General features: G+C 41.1%; 2 protein-coding genes across 2 annotated transcripts in view; one reads left to right on the top strand and one right to left on the bottom strand.

The window, feature by feature from the left end:
* kcnh1b (potassium voltage-gated channel, subfamily H (eag-related), member 1b) overlaps positions 1-10,503 on the top strand; it is a 41,960-nt gene extending 31,457 nt beyond the window's left edge. Inside the window, exon 11 of the mRNA XM_062448592.1 lies at positions 8,489-10,503. Coding sequence (XP_062304576.1) covers positions 8,489-9,337 — 849 coding nt within the window. The 3' untranslated portion in view covers positions 9,338-10,503. The remainder of the gene's footprint in view (positions 1-8,488) is intronic.
* A 2,124-nt stretch (positions 10,504-12,627) lies between these two features.
* Positions 12,628-22,759, bottom strand: LOC134009149 (adenylate cyclase type 8-like). Its single transcript, XM_062448874.1, is given in 19 exon segments — positions 12,628-14,165; positions 14,404-14,606; positions 14,944-15,058; positions 15,221-15,313; positions 15,438-15,584; positions 15,770-15,928; positions 16,253-16,334; positions 16,583-16,755; positions 17,086-17,193; positions 17,477-17,675; positions 17,872-17,972; positions 18,076-18,261; positions 18,355-18,589; positions 18,865-19,023; positions 19,282-19,409; positions 19,806-19,845; positions 19,847-19,891; positions 20,186-20,312; positions 22,756-22,759. Coding segments are annotated over 19 exon segments (2,520 nt in total). The 3' UTR covers positions 12,628-13,949.
* Between the last annotated feature and the right edge of the window lie 1,069 nt (positions 22,760-23,828).

Raw genomic sequence — 23,828 nt, 5'->3', positions numbered from 1 at the left:
AAATAAATACTTACCAAATAAATACAAACCGCCCTTCTAAAAATCACCAATGACATACTTCTCTCTGCTGCCTCTGGCTTCCTCACCATCATCATCCTCCTTTACCTTAGTGGTGCCTTTCGATACCATGCACCCCCTCTGCGTAACCAACACCGCCCTATCCTGGCTCAACTCATATCCCTCTGACAAACATCAATATATCTACGTAAACAATTGCAAATCTTCCACCACAATCACCCATGTTGTCCCACAGGGTTCAGTGCTTGGTCCCCTCCGCTTTGTCCTTTTCATCTTTCCTCTTGGACAAATCCTCTGCTGTCATGGTTTCCACTGCTATACTGACGAGACTCAGCTTTACCTCTCCTTCAAAACCATTACTAACTTCAGCCACCCACTCCACCCCAGTGGTGTAGTGGCCCTGGGGCATACCGAAACAAATCTCTGTGAGCCGTTGAAAATTCCATAACGTTTTTACCGGCCCAGTCTGTCTTTTTACCGGCCCTCATTGTGCCCATCATTCTGAGTATGCATGACGAGTGCTACATGCTTTTCCAGGACTGGGCTCACTGGCCAATCACAAGCAAGTTAGTCAATGTGCGTTACATTCAAGACTAACACAAAAGTGTGCAGGTTTTACTGCAATACTTTTACTATCCAAAAGTGGTCTGTTAGATCCAGTTATCCTAGAGATGCCTATCCTAGTAGATGCCTATCCTATTGTGCACAGGATACATTTTTATTTGTTTGACCAGGTAAATTATGAATATATCTTTCAGGCTGTTTGGAAGGTGCATATCCCATCCCCCTTATAATGATCGTTCGCTTCAACATAGGCTATATATATAGTCTAAAGTCTCATTTACCAGACGATTCTATTACAATTGGCATATATTTAGTAAGTAGCCTATAATAGCAAGTTCAACGTAATCAAGAATCAGAAGTGAATAGTTCTACTAAAAGTGATTCGTACAAATGAATACCAAGGATGCTCGCTTTAACCAGACAGTGACATAACAGCAGTCGCAACTACAACATAATTCACATATGACCTCATTCCGATAAAAGGACAGTGTAGCTCAACATCAACAGTGTTTCTCAAGTGCAGCTCAACATTACGTCCATTTTCGTGAGAGAATCATTCCGATTATACATGTAGCACGACATACAAATCGCATCGGCTCTCAAGTGCAGCGCAACATAACTTATATTTTAAAGAAACATTAATAAAATAGCCTACTGACATTTTACTCGTAAAAATAGCCTCGGTTCGCTAATCTATACATAGCAATACGCTAGGAAGGCAGTGCGCGCGTTCACGCGTAGAGGAGTGGAATTCTGGGGGGGAGTGAGATTTCGGCCCAACACCGGCGCTCAGCACTTCATATTTAACACAAAAACACCCTGATTCATTCCAGCATTCCAGGTTTACCAACATTCAGATATGCGTATCTTCATCAACTATTTTCAGATTTCAATGTAACCTATGACCTATCATTTGGAAGTTTACAATCTGCACTTCCATAATCTCTAAACAATTTAGAAATGACCGTGGCCGACAACAGCCCCTTTTCACCAGAGCTTGTCACATAATTGCGAAGTTACGCTGTGGTGCCGACTTTCGAATGCTAGATTTGAGTATCTAGAAAACCCCAATACAAATTGCATGTATTATTATTACATTTGTCTTGCAAAGCACCGTGTATACCATCATTCACATACTGTAAGGCATAGGTTTAGGAGGGGACAGTAGGGAAATATCCCTACCAATGCCTTGAGACCATTGGAACATCTCCACCAATGATTTGCAGAACAGGGGTAGTGTTATAGGGTTAGCAAACCGGGTTATAAAAAGATTTGTCCCTACCAATGTTAAAACCAAACCTACGCCCTTGAATAGTAATACTATATACAGTACCGTATATCACACTTTACAAAAAGGGTCAAAGTACTGATTAATAACCCATGACTATTTCCCAAGGGTTATAGGGAAAATGCTACATACATTTTTTATGAAGAAGAGCCAAATGGGATAGACAACCAAGTAATGGTTGGTGCATTTTGGTCTTGCAGCTGGAAAACAGAACGATAGTGACATGTTCCATTGCATGCTATACCATATTTAAATTTTCAGAAACTTTCTTTACAGGTGATCCCATGCTTGAGTATTCTGTCTGCCATTTGTCTCTCTTTCCTTCTCATCATCTTCATATTTTCTTTCTCTACTGTTTATTTCTCTGTCATTGTATCACCACCCCCCTCTCTGCCTCTTCCCCACAAATCGATTTGAAACCAAGCCCACTGCATGTGTCTCGTTCTGCCTCACTGTGCAATAATGGTTTTCAGTGTGAGAAATGACCCTGACTTGCCTGAGCAGACACAGTGTTTGGTCTTACAGACGCTTTCCCCTGCTGCTTATAGATTACGTAAAACAAGACTTTGGGCAGTTTCAGCAGATGTTTCTCTTTGAATTTCATATTAGTTAAAGGATTTTTTTTTAATTATCTCTCATTACAATAAGAGTTTGATAGGTTCTAATCAACCAGCCATATCCCTGTTCTAACCCCAACCAACACAAAATGGTGGTGGTCTTTGTTGTCAATACTGTATTTCTTCAAATAAACGCTGCAGCGTTTATTAAATAACGTTCATTTTTGGTGCAGCGTGTATTCGAGGGCGGCGTTTATTCGAGGGCGGCGTTTAATTAGTAAGGGTGATCTTGTGAATTGTAGTTGCAGTGCAGCCATAGACAACTTCGTTACTGGCATTGTAACAAATGAATCATGCTGCTAAAAACGCAGGTTTCATTTACTACCGCTGATCTCCTTGTCTATTCTTTGTTTGTCTATGAGTGCGGCAACTCCCTTTCTCATTGGCTATCAATTAGGTGTGCATTGGTAGTACAACTGTCTCAAATACAGGTGTTCTACATTGTGTAGAAATCTGAAGCAGCATGCCTTAATGTTCATACACGTTAGCTTTCAAACAGAAAGATATGTACATGTGTAATAAATACTGGGGTTGAATTAAACCAATTAAATAACAGTTTTCAGATTTTTTTGGTGCAGCGTTTATTCAAGGGCGGCGTTTATTCAAGGGCGGTGTTTATTCGAAGAAATACGGTATGTGGAATCATTTGGTTGACATTTATATGGTCAGTGGTTTGGATAAATAATAGCCAGATTCAGTAGATTTCTTATCCTTCTTCCTTTTTGATTGATTATCATCAACGGTTTATGTCCTGAAAGACTATCAGTACTGGACCAGGCTCCATCCTGTCACCCCATGCAATGGATTTTTCTTTGTAGCACCACTGTCACAATTCAATTTCACCAGGTCAGGTAGCTAAATGAAAATCCCTAGAACCTCAAAAATACAGATACTGATGAAACTGTAGATGCCAGGATGATCCCTTTGCAAAAGCTTCTGTATGATGTGACGTAAACATGACACCGAACAGCGCTATTACCAACAAAAAGGAGCCGACTGCTAATTGGGTGTGCTCAAGCCTTCGGCGAGAGCACAACCTTTGTTCTCTCACATATATATTATTGGGTGTGCTCAAGCCTTCGGCGAGAGCACAACCTTTGTTCTCTCACATATATATTTATTTATTTATTATTATTTATTTTTGCCCCCCTAAAACTCAGTCAATATTTGGCCTACATACACAACGGCGGTGTCAAAAGGTTTGTCTTGGTAGCGATTGCGTTGCTTCTATTGGAATTTACGTTCCGTTGCATGGTTTGGGCTTAAGTTAAGTTTTTGTGGAGAAAAGTGAAGCTAACGGTGGCTAATTTGCTAGCCACAGTCACTGATGTTACTAACGTCACTACGTCACTAACGTCACGAAAACACGCGTGACTACCTGTAGCAGAACATTCGTTTCGCATCTGTTAACTTGGGGGATAGCTAGGCTAACTATAGCTTTACTGCAAGGCAGCTGCAGGAACGCCACAAGCAAAGAGGCCAGGGTGATAACTATTTACTAATTTTACTTTGTGATATGACACACAATTGTGATGTGTAATGTACAATATTAGCTGATATTATTAAGGAAGTAAGCCCACATCTACTTTCGGAAACGGTAGTCTACTATTTCACTGAAATATTAGCATCATGACATTAGCCTCTGTTGCCCGGGCAACACATACTACAGTGGTCTATGATGTATCTGTTTTCAATCGTTAAAATAAACATTCCTCACATATAAATTTTCGTTGTAGGATTTATTATGACATTAGATTACAAGTAAACGATTTGTGGGTGAAATTATCATTACCTGTGGTTTCAATCCAGTGTATCACTGCAACGCTGTAGCCTACGCGAGACACACGACAAAAATATCTAACATACACAGCTGTTTAGGAAGTCAAACGGCGACAGAACATGTTTGGCACTCCCCTTACTTAAATCAAAAGTCTATCTAACTACTAACCTGAACTTCATTGCCACAGCCTAAACTTTGTCAATCAGTTCATGAAAATAATTAATTTCAGCCTAAACCGTACAACGGAACGTTTAATCGAATTCAACCAACGCAATCGCTACCGAGACAAACACAGCAGTAGTCTAGTACTGTACCGTAGTAGTTGAATTTACCGGGGCAGCTTCTCCACACAGGGCTATATCGCATTTTGCGTTGTTACTGACAATGGTCGCTACCAGTGAGCTTTTTATGAATGAGCGATTTTCCACTAAATAAATGTCAAGCTTATTTACGTTTTGGGGGGCATATTTTCAGTTAGCAGATGGTACTGTTTGAATCGCGATTCCATCTTCTACTGCCGGGTAACGTCGTAGAATAATCTTCAAAGGGGGTTCTTTATTAATGAATGAATGCAATGAGTAGGCTACATGCCTGAAAATATCACGAGAAGGGAAAAACTTAAAATGACGTTTAAGTCATAGAGATTAGGTCAATTTTTACACCGGTCTGCCAAATGTATTCGTTTTGATTCAACGATGAGGCTGCCTCTTGCAGGGGAAATGAGAAGACATCTATTTCATTCTACACTTCACTCGTATTTTCAGTTGTAAATGAGCAGCATTTTTGTCTGTTTTTTTCTAAAAAATCTATTCAATCTTTATAAATAATAACTATGCATTTTCATATAAAATATACAGAAATCAGTTGTAAAAATGTCATTCAAAAACGGACCCCTGTGCAACCGACGCAAGCAAGCACACCCTACAATTTCCCCAGAAATTGTACCCTCTCTAGTATATATAGCAGCCCTGTGGTCTGTACCGCAGCACAGTATACGGAACCATGGGTGCACTTAAGCAGCTATACTCAACTTATTGACCTTCTATGTCAACACCATCTATATTTAACGGCTATTACACACTGTGTGAAGCAGTGTATTAGTCCTTTCCACAACTTGGTAATAGCTGACTGGTAGCTCCCAGGACTGTCCTTCATGCATACTTAAATGTAATTCATGCTGTAGGACATTGTATGCATCTGGAACAGAGCTGAGACTGAATGTACATTAGACAATGACTGCTTTTGGTGGAATAGACCGCAGAAATCACATCTACTGTACCTGAACTTTATAGCAAGTATAATTGGCACTTGAAGGCAATATGTTTGAATAAGAATGTCTAACATGAGAGTCTAACATGGGGCAAAAACTAAATAAGTTTAAGGGACAAAGTAGTTTTTTTTAGCCAAGTAAGAAAAGGCTAATATAATTGTACAATTCCAGAGGATCTTATTTGGGCAGATATGATTCTGATTATTTCTGATTAGTCTAAAAATAATCAAAGTTTTCCAAAACTCTTTTTGTAATGTTTTAGTTACTTTACAGTACTTAACATTTTAAACAAAACGATTTGACATGGCTGTACAGTAGCTAAATTATTATATTGTAAAATAATCACGACTCTAACATCTCTCCATTTTAGGCGGACATCATTTCACATCCATATTTGTGAAGTGATCTATCATTAATCCCTTAAAGTGGGAGGCAGTTAGACTTTTTGGCACACCGTTTACAGCTGTAGCTACCATCCAGCTGACAATTAAAATATGCAATAAGACGTTAAAAAGACAAAAGTCCTTGGAAGTACAGATCAGGGTGTAAATAACTTGAGATATTGCGTCTTTAATATAACTAGGCTACCACTGACAAATCAGCATTCTATCCAATATTTTGGTAAACATGACAATCTGAAGGGTATTGATAGATATTTCTTTGAAAATAAATGTATGGTGTACTCTCCAAAAATAGAGCTTTTATTTTAAATTTCTCCATATCAAGACATCAGACAATGTGTGGTATGGACTTGCTATCATTAATGAGACAAAAATGTTATCAGACAGAATCAGTCACACCTGTACTAGAATAACACAAAGTCAGACAGTCATGAGAGAAGTTTCCATTATAATCACAGACTAGAAACAGGATTATTCATTCTCAGCTGAGAGTATATGCATTTCAATAGCAGTATCCATCATGCTTGCAAAAATGCTTCATTGCTTACTCATACTGGCATTTGATTTGTTCGGATGCAGTCTATATAAAAAGACTGGTTTGAGTAAGGGATAAGGCCCGATGAGGTGTCCAATATCACCTGATAATGGACGATGTCGGAGGACGGTTGCTTCCGTAGGCCATTATCCCGCTTATACCATGGTCACTTGCCAACAATTTTTTTTTTTAAACATTAATTTATGTTTTCAGGCGTTTTGCAAAATAAATCTAACGTTTTTTAACGTTAGCCAACTCTGATATTTTATAGTCCGCTCAGCTCATAGAACCAACACCGGCTTTCCCTTGGCTGAGCTATTAACTCGAAAGCTAACGTTATGCTAGCAAGATTCAGAGGCAATAACATTGTGTACGGTTGACAAACAGTAAATATAATTTTACAGTATGTTTGACAATAAGATTTGCTAGCTAACCAGCCATGTCACTGTCCCAAAATCAGTATCAAGATTTTCACGAACAAAGTATGCTAGCCATATTAGTACGGCCGCAGCCTGTGGAGCGAGTTGAATAGCAAATGGATGTGAGATGACTGCATCAAAGTTTACATTTTCTCCAAACAGTAATTATAATTTGACAGTATGTTTAACAACATGACTAGCCAGCTATCAAGCCATGTCATTGTCCCAAAATAAAATCAAGATTTTTATGAAGAAAATAATCGGCCATGTGTAGAGTTGCTGCTACTGTACTGTCGTGTTGGCCGCAGCCTGTCTGCAGTGGATTGACTAGCGAGGTGAATAGTGAATGGGATGTGAGATGAGCGGTTACGTGACACTGACACACTACATTCAGAAAAGTAAAATTTTTCAAATAGGTTAAAATAAATATTGAAGTCACTCATTGTTGTAAATACAAGTTAGCTTGTTAAAGTCTTTCAAAATTGTAAATGGAGGCTTTGCCTCCGTCCCTGTTGTTATGGTTACTTCTTTCAGACGCTTTGTACAGGCTTTGTGCAGTTTTGCTGCAATTACGTAGTAGGTGTCTGTTATCACCCGATAATGGACACCCCTGCAGCCAATCAGAATCGAGTATTCACCCAGACCATGGTATAATAGATATTAATGTATTTGGGGATATCAAGTTTTACAATTCTTATTGTTAAGGCAATTGTGAACTACAACAGTTCGCTAGCCAATTATGATTTGTATGTTTTCCTATGTTTGGTCAGTCATGATTCTCATTTATTATTTAACAAAAATGTCCGTTTGTCAGTTGTCAAACGACACAAATAGGTTTGCGTGGTTGCTAGCAAGGTAGCTACAGAAGGCTGGGAGTAAATCTTCCAGTGAAACTTACAAAAACATGTCTTCTTCTTAGACTCAAATTTGTATGATTAACATACACGTTTCTGACATGTGACAGGTACGATTGGTGCATGTTGGTGTAACGTAGATTCTACAGGGGGGATTCTGACATAAAGAAAATTGCGGGGGTTGCAGTGTACTGTGGCTCTGTGCCATGTCTGATATCTGATTCTGTCCTAACATGGATGGTGTACTGCTGCCCCTACATAGTTTGACCTTTTCCTGGGGACATTACATCACCACCTAGGTTCCCATATCAAACTATTTCAAAGGATGCCATTCTGTACTATAAAGTGCAGAATTATTTGATTATACCTGACAGAACCAAACTAGGGGACAGCCTATCTGTTCAGGCTTTGAGAAAATAATTTTCATGTCTGTTTGCAGTGCTCCTTTTAATGGTCAGTATCTCAACATAAACAGTGACCACATCCTGAGATTTATATCTCAGAGAGATATGTTTTCTGCGTTTTTCGGTTTGTTTATTCTGAGCTAATGACATTTTAAAGGCTAGGGGACATTGCGTCTTGTTGATGACCTTTGCATTCAGCATAAGGTCAGCGTGTGAAAAGAATACCTCTAAAGTACTATAACTATCATTACATATTGAATACTTATTACTATGCAAATTCAGAGATTAGAATGCATCTACAGTATCCACAGTACTGACTGCTTGTTCTCTTGTCACAGATTGTTTTCCGAAAGATCAGTGATGTAAAACGCGAAGAAGAGGAGATGCTCAAGAGGAAGAATGAGGCCCCACTAAACTTACCCCCGGACCACCCAGTTCGTCGCCTGTTCCAGCGATTCCGGCAACAAAAAGAGGCTCGTCTGGCTGCTGAGAGGGCCAGCCAAGGGGAATCTGATGTGGAGAAAGGTACCATCATTCTGGAACAAACAAGGGTACCGGAAGTTTTGGCCTCAACTAGCATAATCATGGTGACAGAAAGCCCTGCCACTCCAACAGCCTCTTCCACATCTGCATCCACTTCCTCAAGGACCTCTAGCAGAGTCATCCTTCATGCCCCTGCCATCCAGAATGGCAATCTTGTCGGTTGCAAGTCTGCTGAGCCGCCAAAGGCTAAAGGCTGGGGGCGTTTCAAGGAATCTGTTGTAAAAGCGGAATCGTGGAGCAGTGTTTCCAAAGCAGAGTCAATGGAGACACTACCAGATAGGACTAAGTCCCATGATGAGATGTCCCTCAAGAAAACGGACTCTTGTGACAGTGGCATCACTAAGAGTGACCTGCGTCTGGACAATGTGGGCGATGCCCGTACACCACAGGAGAGAAGCCCTGTACAGTCGGAAGCAAAGCAAGTCTTTTGTCCAATACCTGAACAAACCATGCATGCCTCTTTCTTGGAGCTCAAGCAGGAACTTAGGGGAGATATTCGATCTCTAAATGGCCGGATGGCTACACTTGAAACCCAGTTGGCCGAAATGCTTCGATTGCTCAAATCAAGAAAGAGTTCTGGTTCCTTTTTTGAAATATCTAGACCAGCATCACCTGATTCAGATAAATATGACAGCTTCTCGTAATATGCATGTAAATGCATGTAATATGCATGTATTATCAGTCCATGGAACTTGGAACAAGTAAATGTATCTAGACATTTGGCCATTGTGTCACATGTTGCACATTGGTGTGAGAAAAGGAAGAAAATGTGCATTGTTTTGCAGATACAGTAAATTCAATGATGCTTTGTGTAGTTATGATCACATTTCTTATGATCACTAGCTGGAAATGCACATGTTGAGATCTGCACTTTGAGGTACATTTACAATTCTATGGGTCTCCTTTTTAAAAGGTTAAAATAATACTATATAAAATGGTTACATTTACATGTTTTCATTCATTTTGTTAGAATGACTAACATTATGTAATTATATTTCTCATTTATCAGCAATAAAAATCAATTACATATAATTGATTTTATTTCAACCGTTGAGTTAAATGAGGTAAAGTAAAGACTTTTAACTGTAAGGCCTGTCCTGTATATTAATATTAATGTTACCCTATTCAAGTGGGAAGCCCTATTCTAAAGTGGTAATGCCAATACATGAATCCGTTTTCCTTCTTGGTAAATACATTATGTTGGACATTGTTCACTTTTTTAATACAAAGGTTTGGAAATCACTTCGTCAAAGGTCAAGCAGGAAATTCCTGTGGATAGAATCTGGTATAAAAAAAAAGTGTATAAAAAAAAGTGTAATTTACATTTCCGCGTTAAGTGAAGTTGGGCTGTGTGGCTGTTTACAATCCTTGTAAGGACTCGCATTACCCTTGTGTTTTTAGATTGACCCTTGCCTTCAGAACTGGGTTGCAGACGTTTTTTACCATGCTTTCTACATTGCAGAGTGAGAAAGCCCAGGAATGGGGTTAAGTTGGTTACATTGAAATTGAATCAAAGTACATTTGAAATCCATCTATGATATGAAAGGACAGGCTGAAGAAAAACATATTTTATATATGTATATTTCAACTGTATTGGTGGTAAACCTAAACAATGTTTTCATGTGATACCAAAAATACACAGCTATATCAAAGTGTCCAGCTTTAAACTGGTTTAGGTACAGTATGTTGGTTTTGTTTTGTTATACTTTTCTCAATCTCAAATCACTAACGTTCGTATGTTTGATATTATAGTAAAAGCAACCTTTGCACAAAACATTTGTATCATAAAAAGATTTGCTTGTTATTTGCACCATTGGTCTCTTTTCAGTGATTATTCGTTTTTGGAGAACACCTTGGCTTCTTCAACTCGTAAGTCAGCAGTTTCAGAATACCAGCCACCTTAATATGTAAATTCATATTAAAAATAACATGAATTTGTCTTCACTTTGAAACTGTGTGCATATAAGTGTGATATCATACTGATGTAATATGCAATTACATTTATGTTGCATCTTTATATTACAATTTTAATGGATACAATTAAATTATTACTTCTATGTGGCATTTCCCGACTATGCTGTACAAGCAAACTAATGTAAATATCACACTGTTGCACTTTTTCACTATAGTCCATGCTTGAGATGCATCTGACTTTCCTGGGTCAGATGTAATAACATGAAAACAAATTTGACTATGTGTTGCTTCATACACCAGTGCCACACTATTACAAAATATATATGATTTGCTTAAGACTCCAGTATCTACTGTCCTTTCTACTTTTAGATTATTCAGTTTTTGTGTCTGCATTGAGGCATGCCATTGTTTGTATTTGACCTTAAAACTATACTAATATTGTGTATGCACTGACATGGAATAAGGATTTGGAAAAAGAATGAAAATAATCTAAACACTTATGTACTGTATATGTTACTACATTCATTTATTGCCTGAAAATAGTATTTCTGGTAAACACAGCTATATAATTTGTAAAAAAACAACAAAAAGTCTATTAAATGATTTTATACTTTTATTCACTTACATTTATTTCATTAATACAGTTCCAAATGTGGCATAGGCATTAAAATAAGTTAACTTCATAACATGTTTACAAAGACCTGACCTTTTAACTGAGTTTGCTTGCATAACAAGGGACTAATGTAGGTAACAAAAAAGCTTGCTTTTTTAACCCAGATTTTATAGGTTGATATTACACATTGCATTCCATTCTTGATCTTGTTCTATGGTGGTCTGGCACCACGGAATGACATGACGCGATGAATCACAACTTCTCTATTTCTTAATTGCACAGTACACTAGAAAAGTTTTTAACCTAAAATAATAATTTACATTTGGTGTAACTGGATTACATTCGAGGAATTTGACGTGACTAAGAAAAGCAAGCCTGCACATGTAGGTTGTGAATGTGAGGTCTAGGAAATAAATATGTCTGGCCCCACTGTAAGTATGGTGTGAGGGGACTTTGAATCCCCTTCGAACCATAGTCATTAGAGTGGTTTGTTTTCTCTGATAGGGCCTCTAATCACATTACCGCTGTCGAGACACATTCGTCTTTTGAATGCTTGATTAATCTGAAATATTTAACTATGGCAAAGACAACAACCAATCTCTGAATTAATAAGACATGGAACTCAGGCAGGTGGGAAAATACAAACATTGGCATGATATTAAGACATGAAATTAAGGTATACCAACCAAATCCTTGCTCCAATGCTTGCAAGAACTGAAAACACGGCCTACCAAGTCAATACAAAATGAAAGGTAAAAAAGAAAAAACTTCTTAACTACAATTTATAACCATAAACTGAGGTTAATAAACTGTAAATGTATATGGACTGCATATGTCTACCATAATTTCTTTTGAAGATGATAACGCCAAAACACTGTGTACCAACATTAAAACATATTTAGAATAATTAAACCTGCCCAACAAAACTGTCAACCAACCTGACATCTTTTGTATTTGTAGATGTAGGTTAAATCGTACACACCATCATTTTAACAGTTTTTAAGGTTCATTCTTCCTTCTCACTTTCTCCAAGGTTTACGAGCTAATTTTCTCATTGCTTCCCCCTAACAAAATACATATAGTGTCCACTAAGTGGTGCCATACTGAATTGAAAGTTAGCCAGACTGGGGGCATCTGGAGCCATCTACAGGTTTTTGCTCCAATCATATTCAGGCCTACTTGATTATAAGAATTGACTGGTCGATAACGTGATTCTGTTTAGTTACAACTATGGTAACAGCAAAACTCCAGAAAATGATCTCTCCAGAAACGGTTGGAGACTGCTGTAAACAAGGAGAAGTTTGACGACTGTATCAGAAAGAGAAAAACATAAGATTACATTTTGTTCTTCATTGGTCTTTTTAATCATCAGAAAATGCAAATGTTTATACAAATGATTGAAAAAATATACTGTGCTGTGTAAACCTGGGATCTCATTATGAAAATGTTTTAGTAAATAAAGTATAGACAACTAAACTTATTTCCCCTGTCATAAAGCAGACATTTAAACAATACAACTGACTCATTGTACTTATTTCCTGTAATATTTCATCACACTAACTAATGGACAGATTAATGTAATTGACAACATGAAGAACATAATAGTATATTTGGCAATTACGTGTTAGGAGAGCAGTATGAACTGGTGTGTCCTTGCAAAACAGCTTTGCTGTGCAGAGCAGTGAGTCAGAAGGCTACAGATAGATGGATAAACAGAACAGATACAAACTGTTTTAATCCCTATGGTTACAGACATGTCATGTTATTCAAGACTAGCGTAATGAAATAGGCTATACCAAAGGCAAAGACAGATGACTACATTGTAATTGTTCACAAAATGTTTGACACTGATGTAAAGACATGTTAAACGAAGATCAAAATGTGTACATTAGCACTGTCATATATGGGAATTACCATCCAACACCATAAGGTGGGGAGTATAATAATTTGAACAATTTAGATTTGGAAATGTCAATATTCCAGAACTAACTATAATTTAAACTTTGCAAGATGTAACGGAATAGAACACATAAGTTGGGTCTCAAGTCTAAAAGTTGGGTACATTTGTGAGGTATTCCGCAAATGATAATGTAGATCTGAATGAAAGTATTAACACGGGCCTTCCTATTACTGCTACAAAGATAAAACAGCACAACCTGACAATAAATATTATTATAAAAATGATAAAATAGCAATCCATCTCACTCAAGAACTATGTAACAAAGTTGTGTAAAACAGTAGTGTTAGATTAGTGAGGTATTTTTGTAATGATGGCTTGCTATGGCTTATGATGTACTGCGGATGTAAACGGCAGGATTGTTGTATCACAAAGTAAATACATGTTGGCTAAATCAGGGTACACAACTGAATAAAAAAACAAAAACAGAACAAACATGGCAGTAGAAAAAGAGAAATCTGTGAAGGAGACAGTTCAAAGTCTGTTTAAGCCTAAAGGAGATATCCCTTCAGAGAAACTTCCAGACAAAGTGTTATGAGAAAAGCACTATAAAACAGGCTTCCTCTCTCGTGGTGTCTGTGAGAATATTTCCATGCTGAATACAATCCTTCCCCACCATGTCCATCTCTCTCACACAAACACCATAACTCCCTCACGTGGCAGCAGACTAGGTCAACCACCCATCCTCTCTCCCAGAAGAAACACGGCACCCCTACTCAGAGGAAGTGACTCAACTCTGCCACAGGAAGTCATCACTCCATGAACTTTGACCCTAGGGGCTCTTAGCATTGCACGAGGTTAGACTGAAGCCCCCGTTGGCCTCTCTCTGCTTCTCCTTGTTCCTGGCCTGCACCAGGCCGAACACCACCGCCGCCAGCGTGCTGCGTCCCCCGGAGCGGCCTCCAGAGCGCCCCACCAGAGTGCTCATCCTCTGGCCACGGCTGCTGTTGATGAAGTAGGTGCGCACCTTCCCCTGACACTCGCTCACCTGGGAAGAGACGGGGACAGATCAGGCAGTGGCGCCCTCCAGTGGACAAGATGTTCAATCACACTCCCACTTGGAGTTGTAAAACAGAGCAGAGGACAGATGAGAGGAATGAAACAGAAGTGACGATTGGAAGAGCAACTGCCTAGTGGCGGTTGTTTTCTCCCTGGCCTCCAAATCTATCCCGGGTCTTAGTTCTCCTGGTTGTGATGGAATCCACCCCTCTGAACTCAGAACTCACCCCTTTGATGAAGATCTCTCCCCGGAGCTCCAGCACAAAGCCCCAGTCCACCAGGATCCTGCGTGTGGCCTCGGGCACCTGGATACGGCCGCTCACCCCCGTGCTGTCCATGCGGCTCGCCAGGTTCACCGTGGTCCCCCAGATGTCGTACTGCGGCTTGGTGGCGCCGATCACCCCGGCAACCACAGGCCCGTGGGCAATACCTGGATGACACGGACAAACGACCTTCATTACGAATCACGAGAGACAGGCTCAGTCAAAGGGAGGGATTTCACCCACAGTGGAATAGTCCAGTGGCCAATATCTATTAAATAATGTATGTCGTCTTCTGGAGTAAAAATCTCCTGGCATAAAACTGAGATCTTCTCAATGAAAACACAACCCATTTGTAGTAGTCACATATAGACTTAAAGGATTACGATGTTCCCCTGGTTTGTTTGGGGTAACAGATAGTTCCTCTGCTACTAGTGGCTCCAGCACTCCCCCTGCTGGGCTGAGCTGTGTGAACCAGGCCCCTGCATGTCTCTCTGATGGTCTTACCCACTCGCAGCTGGAAGTTTTTGGAGGAGAATCTGTTGATCTCTCTCAGTGTCTCCTGCATGGCTAAGGCAAACAGGATCAGCTCACTCAGGTGGTTCCAGTCATTTACACGGCCCTGAGAGTGAGAGAGAGACAGAGATGGAGAGAGATGGAGAGACAGAATGTTGCTCAACACAAGTAGTTACACATCTCATTCTTTTTCTTGTCAGTAAATATACTGTACATGTTGTGCAGTTGTTGATCTCCCTTTAGCCAGTGTTGATGTATGGTGACCCACCTGTCTCTCTGGGGCCAGGCCTGATGCTGCCATGTAGCAGCTGCCAATAGTCTTGATTTTCTCTATGTAGTGAAAATAGGACTCCTCCAGCAGCTGTAGAAAGAGAGGCATAGATTAAGAGAGATGGAGAGAGAGAGAGAGAGGACAACGTTATAATAGTCTTGTAATAATGATTCCACCCTCCCCTAAACCCAGGTGCTCTGGTTTCCTGACTCACCTCATCGAACCCTGCAATGATCTCATTGAGCAGCCTCAGGGAGTCCACTCCCTCGTGTTTGACCTCCTTCTGCTCGTAGTATTCATTGAACCCCGCCACAGAGGCAAACAAAACCCCCACCTCCTCGTAGGACTGGGAGTACAGATCCTTCAAACACAGACACGCCACGCAGACAGTAAGTCAGTCACTGCGGTCTACAGATGTCACTCAAACCTATCCAGGAAGCAGGGAGTCAACAGGGAGCTGGGAGTGGGACCTCGTCTTGGGACAGTCCCAGTGTCTGAGGTGAGACGGTGGCGTGAGCCAGGTGTTGGTGAACCTTAGGGATCTACCTCATCGTGTCTGTTCCGCTCCAGGAAGTGGCGGGCCACGTGAGCAGGCAGGATGTTGTGCAGCAGACACTCGTTGTGCTCGCGCAGCTCCCTCATGTCCTCCACTTCCTGTTGGGCTTGAAGGCGCCACAGGAAGTCCAGCCTTGTCGTGGCCTCCCACTGTGCAACAAGGTGCAGCCAATCAGGACCAGACTGGAGTGACATGTGACTAGACCCTTGGTTTAGGAAGTGTTGAATTCAAGTGCGCGGGGGACTAGAGGGTCATGGTGGTTTCTGGTTTTACTTAATACTAAAGCTACTACTGGACATCTGAAGAAGAGAATGACTGTGCACTGGGAATGAAGGAAGGAAGGAAGGAAGGAAGGGAGGGAGGGAAGAAGGAAGGAAGGAGGGAAGGAGGGAAGGAAGGAAGGAATGAAGGAGGGAAAGAGAGAGGAAGAAAGGAGGGAAGGAAAGACAGGAAACATGAGGGTTTAACAGTACCTGCCGTCCGCTGTAGAACACAGCTACAACAAACATGGCCATGAGGAGGATGGATATGCCCTTTCTCCTGAGGTAGTGGGACCTGTGGGTTGGTGTGTGTGGGTGCACATGTATGCGAGAGTGTGTTTGAGTAAGTGGAGTAAAGTGAAGACAAAAAATTGACATTATAACACTGAACATGAATTAACTGTGTAATTAACAAAGGCTACACAATCATTTACTGAGGAAAAGTTATCGTCAGAGTTTGATCATGTTTTAAATATCTACCTGTGTGTGTGTATGTGTGTGATACCCATGAATGTGTGTGTGTGAGTGTGTGTGTGTGTGTACCTGTGCACCACCCCCTGGTCTGGCTGACTGACAGACAGCACATGGAAGGCCACCTGGATGAAGTAGGAGTACACAGCCACCACGAGCAGGAGCACTGCCAGCTTCAACACAGAGCTCAGACGCAGAAACACTGCACACGTCACCATGGCGATCACCCCGCTCTGCACAAAGAACTACTCACCAGAAGAGATAGCGACAGAGAGAGAGGGTGATAGAATGATAGTTATGTGTACAGTGTATAGAGATAGAAAGAAAGGGGGATGTCGGTGGTGTAGAGTTAAGAAGAGGAGGAGACAGAGAGAGAGAGAGAGAGACAGTGTACAGTATTTCCATTTAATGACTACCATTCAAAAGATAACATTCATTTTCATGTGATATGAAATGTAGTAGGAAATGACGGTTGAATTGTAAAGTGTATATGTCCACCTACACAACAGACTATCCCTATATTTGCTGTGACTGTCCCTCATTATGAGAATGGTCATGTGACTGTCCCTTGTTACCTCAGGGAAGGTGCAGGTGCTGAGAGCCCATTGATTGGTTGAGTCCAGACTGCTCCTGTTGAGCCCCTCCTCGTCCCCTGTGACAGGGTCTCTCAGGGAACACCACACCTGGGGCCACACAGCAAGCAGGAGGGGTCAGACCACACGGCAGACACAGCAACATTCTCACATCCTATTGGACCACCTATCAGTCAGCTAACACTCTATGGAGACAGACAGAGCATTGTAGAGTTCTAGAATGTTCTATTTGAACTTTTAGAATTTCAGGTCATTGAAGGGTTATAAAAGCTAAAAAACTATCTGCAGGTTTAAGATTATTTGTATAGCCATTTTCCCAAGTCCAAAATCCTCTAAATGACAAAACGGCCACTCTCCCAAGATTGCGTCTCACCATGTCGGTGGAGACCATGGCGAAGTTGAGGGTGATGGCGCTGAGAGTGAGGAGGTTGCGGGCGTTGTTCTCGTGGATCCAGCAGCAGAACTGCTGCAGGGCCCAGGGAGCCTGCTTGAACTCCTCAGCCAGAGCCAGAACCAGCAGCAGCAGGTAGGCCAGCAGGAAGACTGAGAACTGCAGCACAGCAGGGTACTGCCTGCTCAGACACGGGGTGGAGGAGAGGGGAGGAGGGGAGAAGGAGGAGAAAGGGAGGGGAGAGGGGAAAGAAAAGATAGTCAATTTCCAAAATATTAATACTAAGAGTTATGAGTAATGCTAACCCACTCCAGTGGTCAGTAACTGCCCATACATAGAAGTGAGACTGTGATTGGCCAGTGGAGGCATCCGTCTACCTGGGGGCGGGGATGAGGGCCTGGACAGCCATGAGGAAGAGGACCATGATGAAGGAGCAGACCAGGTTGGAGTTGAACATCTCGTCTCTCATCAGGGAAAACTGCAACACATAGTTGCACAATCTCCATCATGTTGTTTTGAACTTGGCCAGTTCAACCATCTAAACCCCAAACCAGCATGGCCTCCCCTTCCTGCCCCCTCACCTGGTCCTCGATGTGTGTGTCCTTGAAAACGAGCGTTACCGGGGTGATGTGCTCCTTGCGCATGCGCTCGCTGCTCCGCACCTGGATGGCGTGCTCGATGCGCTTGTTAATCTCTTTGGACGGCGATTTCCGCGTCGACAAGTTGGGAAGCTGTTTAAGGGAGCCGTTGGTGAAAGAGGCCAGGATCTGTGGGTGGGGGGTGGAGGGGTCATAGGTCACCAAACAATTTTCAAACTCAGTGGAGAACTGGGTCATCAGAGGTCAAAACCATGAGCATACAGAGTTCATGTTGATGATGTTCCCAAACGGCAGCTCTGCGTTCCACGTGCGGCTTGGTTGGCGGGTTTTGGGCGGTTCTGGTTTGTCCGTGGTGGGCCCCTCCTCCTTGGGGCAGATGAGGAACGTGTCGATGTTGTGTTTCCGCAGGAACTCGTTCCTCTCTCGGCCGTGCCCCTCCTCTGTCTGGTAGCTGCCCTCCAGGCTGTCCAGCGTTGCCCGGGAGATGTGGATCCTCCTGGGGAGAGAGAGAGAGAGAGAGAGAGAGAGAGAGAGAGAGAGAGAGAGAGAGAGAGAGAGAGAGAGAGAGAGAGAGAGAGAGAGAGAGAGAGAGATCAAAAAAGAGAAAGTGTGAAAGAAAAAACTACAAAGTGAGAATATAAACACAACCTTTTTCTCAACTTTTTTATTGAGCCATTGTATCCTAAAGCCTTCAACCACAATCATAATGTGAATCACATCTCAGAGCCTCCCACCATGAACCATGGGGAGGTATGAAGCTCTCCTTCTCACCCTGGTATTCCCCCTGCCTCCAGCATGTTAGCGATGCCCACATCCCAGGACCACACGTCAAACTGCCACTTCTGCAGGCCCAGCACGCCACACAGCACGGAGCCTGAGTGGATCCCGATACGCATGTCCATGTCGTGGTTCAGATGCTTCCTCACAGACCTGGTGAGGTGGACAGGAGAGAGGCCATGGCACCGTGTCCACAGACTGACTGAAGCATGTAGAGCATGCGAGGACACCTAACTTGGAGGTTTAAAGGGCAGAAACATCCTTCTACATGTTGGCATTTAACAGTGTTGAAATGATCTGGAAGATGATGTCTGAGGGAAATGTTCTTCTTACATGTCATTCGACCAAAATTGAAATATGGCATGTTAAGTTTCAGCTTGGCTGATCTGTAAGTCATACGGACGGGCTGACCTGATGGTGTTGATCATGGCCAGACCCATCTCTACGCAGTAGCGAGCGTGTGCACGCTGGGGCTCTGGAACACCCGACACACAGTAATAACAGTCGCCCAGTATCTTAATCCTCATGCAGTGGTGCTCCTATGAAGAGACAGAGAAGGGAGGTCAGAGTCATAATGCACTAGAGAGACAATGAGAGATTTGATAAGGTAGTCAGTTAAATCAACATTTGAATAAAGAAGATAAGAGAGAATAATGCTCATCTAATTTCCCTAAGCTTCCAGAATGGTGGACTGTATGGTGAACATGTTTCAACTGTTTCTCTATCTATCTTACACAGAAATCATATATAATCTTGGAGAACAAGGGGATGTTCAGTGCTGTTTATTATCTTCTAAGACATAATTACCTTTTAAATATTATTCTTAACAATGACTCTTTAAATGTTTTGAGATTGTAAGTGAATTTGTTTTCATCCTCTGTCAAGGTCAGGTTAGGGATATGAGGGTTTGCAGTGCAGCACATTGATGGTGTTACCTCAGCTAGATGGTCAAAACGTCCAAAGAGCTCGTTTAGTGTTCATGGAGAGCAGAGTGAAGCCCTTCATGTCAGCAAACAGGATGCTGACAAGAGAGGAGAAATAAAACATGTCAGATGGAGAGGTGAGAGGTAGAGGAGGAACAAAGGAAGAGGGGTCAGTAAAGAGGGGTTTGGGGGAGCCTTACTGAGGTGCAATCAGTCAGGAAAATCAGTTTTTATTTCATTAAAACACCCTCTGCAAAAGTGTGTATGAAACAATGTGTCATTAATGTTCTGTGTGTGTCAAACAAGCCATTTGTAACCACACAGTCCATAGAAGGCAATGTTGTCCAAGAGGGGTGTTTCTATTCAAGTTCTCTGAATGTTCACCAGTGTACCTGAACTCAGAGGGTTGGATCTTAGTCTGAGTCAGAGGGTGGGATCTCTGAGAGTATAAGAACAGCGGCTCTTCTACAGAGCTACTGTGGGTTACATCCTCTGAATGTGACACAGAGACCTCTAGTCCTGATGAAGATGATGGTGATGAAGATGATGCTGACTGTGGAACTCTGCCTCCTCCTGCTCGTCCTCCACACTCCTCTCTGCCTCTCTGATGTAGTGGACAAGTTTGACAACAACAACTGCCTGCAATTCTTTGTAGGATCGAAAACTCCAGAGATCAAAGATGTTTTGGAAGGCGGCGTTGTTAAAGATAAAAACAGATACAAGCTCATTTGCCAGAGGTCCATCGGAGTTGATAGGTTTGCAACGCTGTATGATACACTCAACAAGATCCCAGTGTTTTCTGCATATACCTTTGAGGGAAAATCTACAACATCTTGTACAGATATACGAAACTCCATAAACTGGAGAATTGAGGTGATTACTATTTTATTGTTTTATTCATTTTTGTTTTCAAATTGTCTTGGATGTTGATACTATATCTGTATATCTAAGAAACAGTTTGTAAGCTGATAATAATGCTGACAATTATGATCTTTATTTATGATGAAGTGAAGTGGTGTAATAGTCACATATTTACATGTGACTTGAGATATACTGTCTTGTAACAGGTGAACCTTGAGCTACAAGCCACCAAGAAAAATTATGAAGATGGAATAGTAGCTGACCTCACGGTAGACAGAGGCCACATTTTCCCATGCCAGCATGCAATAGACAAGGAAACCCAAAAGTCAACATTTACCCTGACCAACGTCGTCCCTCAAAAGAAAAGCTTCAATGGTGGGAGCTGGGCAGAGATGGAGACGTCTGTCAGGAATCTTATGACTGCAAATTGCAAGGACAATAATAAAGTGAAGGCTTATGTGATAACAGGAGCTGTGCCTAGCAAACCTGAGAAAACAATGAATGGTGTCAACATTCCTGAATTCATGTGGACAGCCTACTGTTGCAAAGATAATAATGGCAAATGGGTGTCAGATGCACACTGGGCAGAAAACAAGGTGGAACAAACAAAACCAAAGATAACAATTCCAACAATCACTCTGTCTGAACTTTACCAAAAAGATCCAAGTACATTTGGAAAACTTTTTCCAGATGGTACATGTGAAGTACCTAAATAATCCTAATAATGAGTAAACAACCTCCTCTGACTGCTTTCTAAACAAGCTGGTGATGTACTTGATGCCCTTTGTAATTCTTTCTCTCTTTTCTTTTTACCAAACTGAATTGTTACACGAGATTAAGGTGTATCAAACAGTTTCTGATGTATTGGCAGACATATTTCAGGGTAGCTTGCAGTTCTATTGTGGACAATTCCCTGTATCTTTGCTTCTGCTCTTAATTCTTTCCTGACTTTCAACATTAGATCAGGTGCCACGCTTCCTATACTGTGTTTTGAGAGGCAGAACGTTGACAAGAGCATCATGATGCTGAGTGACTGGAACATGTCACCCTTCTTCATGGACTCAAATGTACATGTAATGTTTGCTCATGAATAAAATTACAGCATTAGCACGGTGTCATTCATTACTTATATCAATAGGTAATATACTTTAAGCAATTGGCTTTTCCTCAACAGTTTGTCTAAGGTTTAAACTTTCTGACAACTTCAGATCCGAGAAGTCTCTTAGCATAAAAGTGTCTGCTAAATGAACTCATTGTTATTTGACATTATTAAGTATGATTTAAAAAGTTTGTTAAACATGCTTTATTTCATTGTGGGAATACATGTGAATGTGTGTGTGTGTATTAAACCAACGCATGACAAATACAAGTACTGTATGTTGGTTCTCCAAGCATGGAGACAAAGAGATTGGGGAAAAACCATAAGGACAAAGAGGATGACAAGGACAACTTTGTCTGCGGAAATCGAAATGAACAGATTTTGACAGAGAACATCACCACCTGTGGCATATTATCTGCATTTTCTAATGTCCCTTAATTAGCCCTTGATGCCAGGTTCAGGAAAGAACAGGAAAAAGGAAAAAAGGAAACAGGAAAAAAACACGTGTTATGAAGTGGACTAGAGACAACAGAGGGGCTAGAGATGGGAATGTAGGACTGTTTGTCCACTCTCCTCCTTCACAACGCACCCTACGCCTTGTGCCACAGCTGTGACAAATCACTCTCATTTACTCCATTTGTTCTGAACAAGAAAATAAATTCACTTCTTCACAGTTGAATACAGAGAATTGCATAATAAAATGAATGGCCCTCAGGCTGTATAAGGACATCTACAGGGATGCAGCTGTACAATGGGGAATAATAATAAAGGAAACGGCGTAATGATGTAAAAACACAGACAACCCTGTTTTTCAATACAAACAACAGCAGCATTCATTTTTAACAATAACCTATTAGTAAATATTGTGTTGATGTAGTGTCAAATACTTTAATGAAGATACACCTTTTGTTTCATTACCATACAGTTCCTCTGTGGGGGGAAAATCTATGGTAGAAAGCAATCTCAATGTGCAACTCAATTTATAAACTACATGATCTTTACCCATGTTGTCTAAATCCATGACATGCCTCATGTATCACCTAGTCCTAGACTGTCTAATGCTTTAAAACTGCATCCCCTCCACGACATCGCCAACTCGCCAGTTTTGCATTGTTCAAGAAATGATCCGGTTTATAACTTTAAAGTTATACCTTTTTAGTTTTAGACTTCAACATAGCTACCATAAAATGTTGACTTGTATCCAAATGGCAGTCCCATTGTTGCCACATTTATCAGATGTGCATTCCAGTCCTACTGATCCATATCACCACTTATTTTGCACTGCTTGGCTTTGAAACAACCGCGTCTCGTCACTAGAGTATTGGAGAAGTGTTATCTTTATTTCTGAAGTAATACAACCTATAAAAGTAAAATATATTTGCCACAATCACAAAGCATAATTGTCACAGCCCCTACCAATTCAACATAAAGTAATATTATGTTGCACAGCTTAGTCAACCATGCCTCAAACCCAAACTTCCGGTAGAGTATGGCTGGTGTTCAGGGTAGAGACCAACACTGTGCCCACCATGGATTAGTCATCTGTTCTGAAAGAACCTTGACCACTAGCTTCAGGATATGTCAATCACAAATCTTTTAACCAGGAAATGGTATAGTACACAAAGTTTCTGAAAATTCTTTCAAATTAAAATAGTAAAAGGTTAGGTTGTGCAGTAATAGTTTATACTGTAAATACTGTACTGTCGGTGCAGCTTTCCTGAAGGGGTGCTGTGGACACAGTGTCACAAATCTGGGACAAAAGGAAGCAAATCTTATTATGGAACAAGCATAACAGCTCTGAGCTGAAACATCAAACATTTCTAATGGGGTCCATCCAGACAATTCAAATTTCAAACCCACCATGGAATTATAGTACAACAGTATTCACAGCACTGAATTAAATAGAAAGTGTACTGTATCTTCGAAACATAGAAACCTGCTTCTCATCTATCAAGGCAGAAATTAGCCATGTCAAAACATATTGAAACAGACTGAATAAGAGTTACTTATTCAAATATAATCCAACGTTTAGTTCCAGTCCAATCTGCACAGTGTTTTTTGTAAACAGTGCTTGT

Source organism: Osmerus eperlanus, chromosome 22 (assembly GCF_963692335.1).
Source record: "Osmerus eperlanus chromosome 22, fOsmEpe2.1, whole genome shotgun sequence".
In the NCBI taxonomy this organism is placed as follows: Eukaryota; Metazoa; Chordata; class Actinopteri; order Osmeriformes; family Osmeridae; genus Osmerus; species Osmerus eperlanus.
This window is presented reverse-complemented; position numbering and strand designations above follow the sequence as displayed.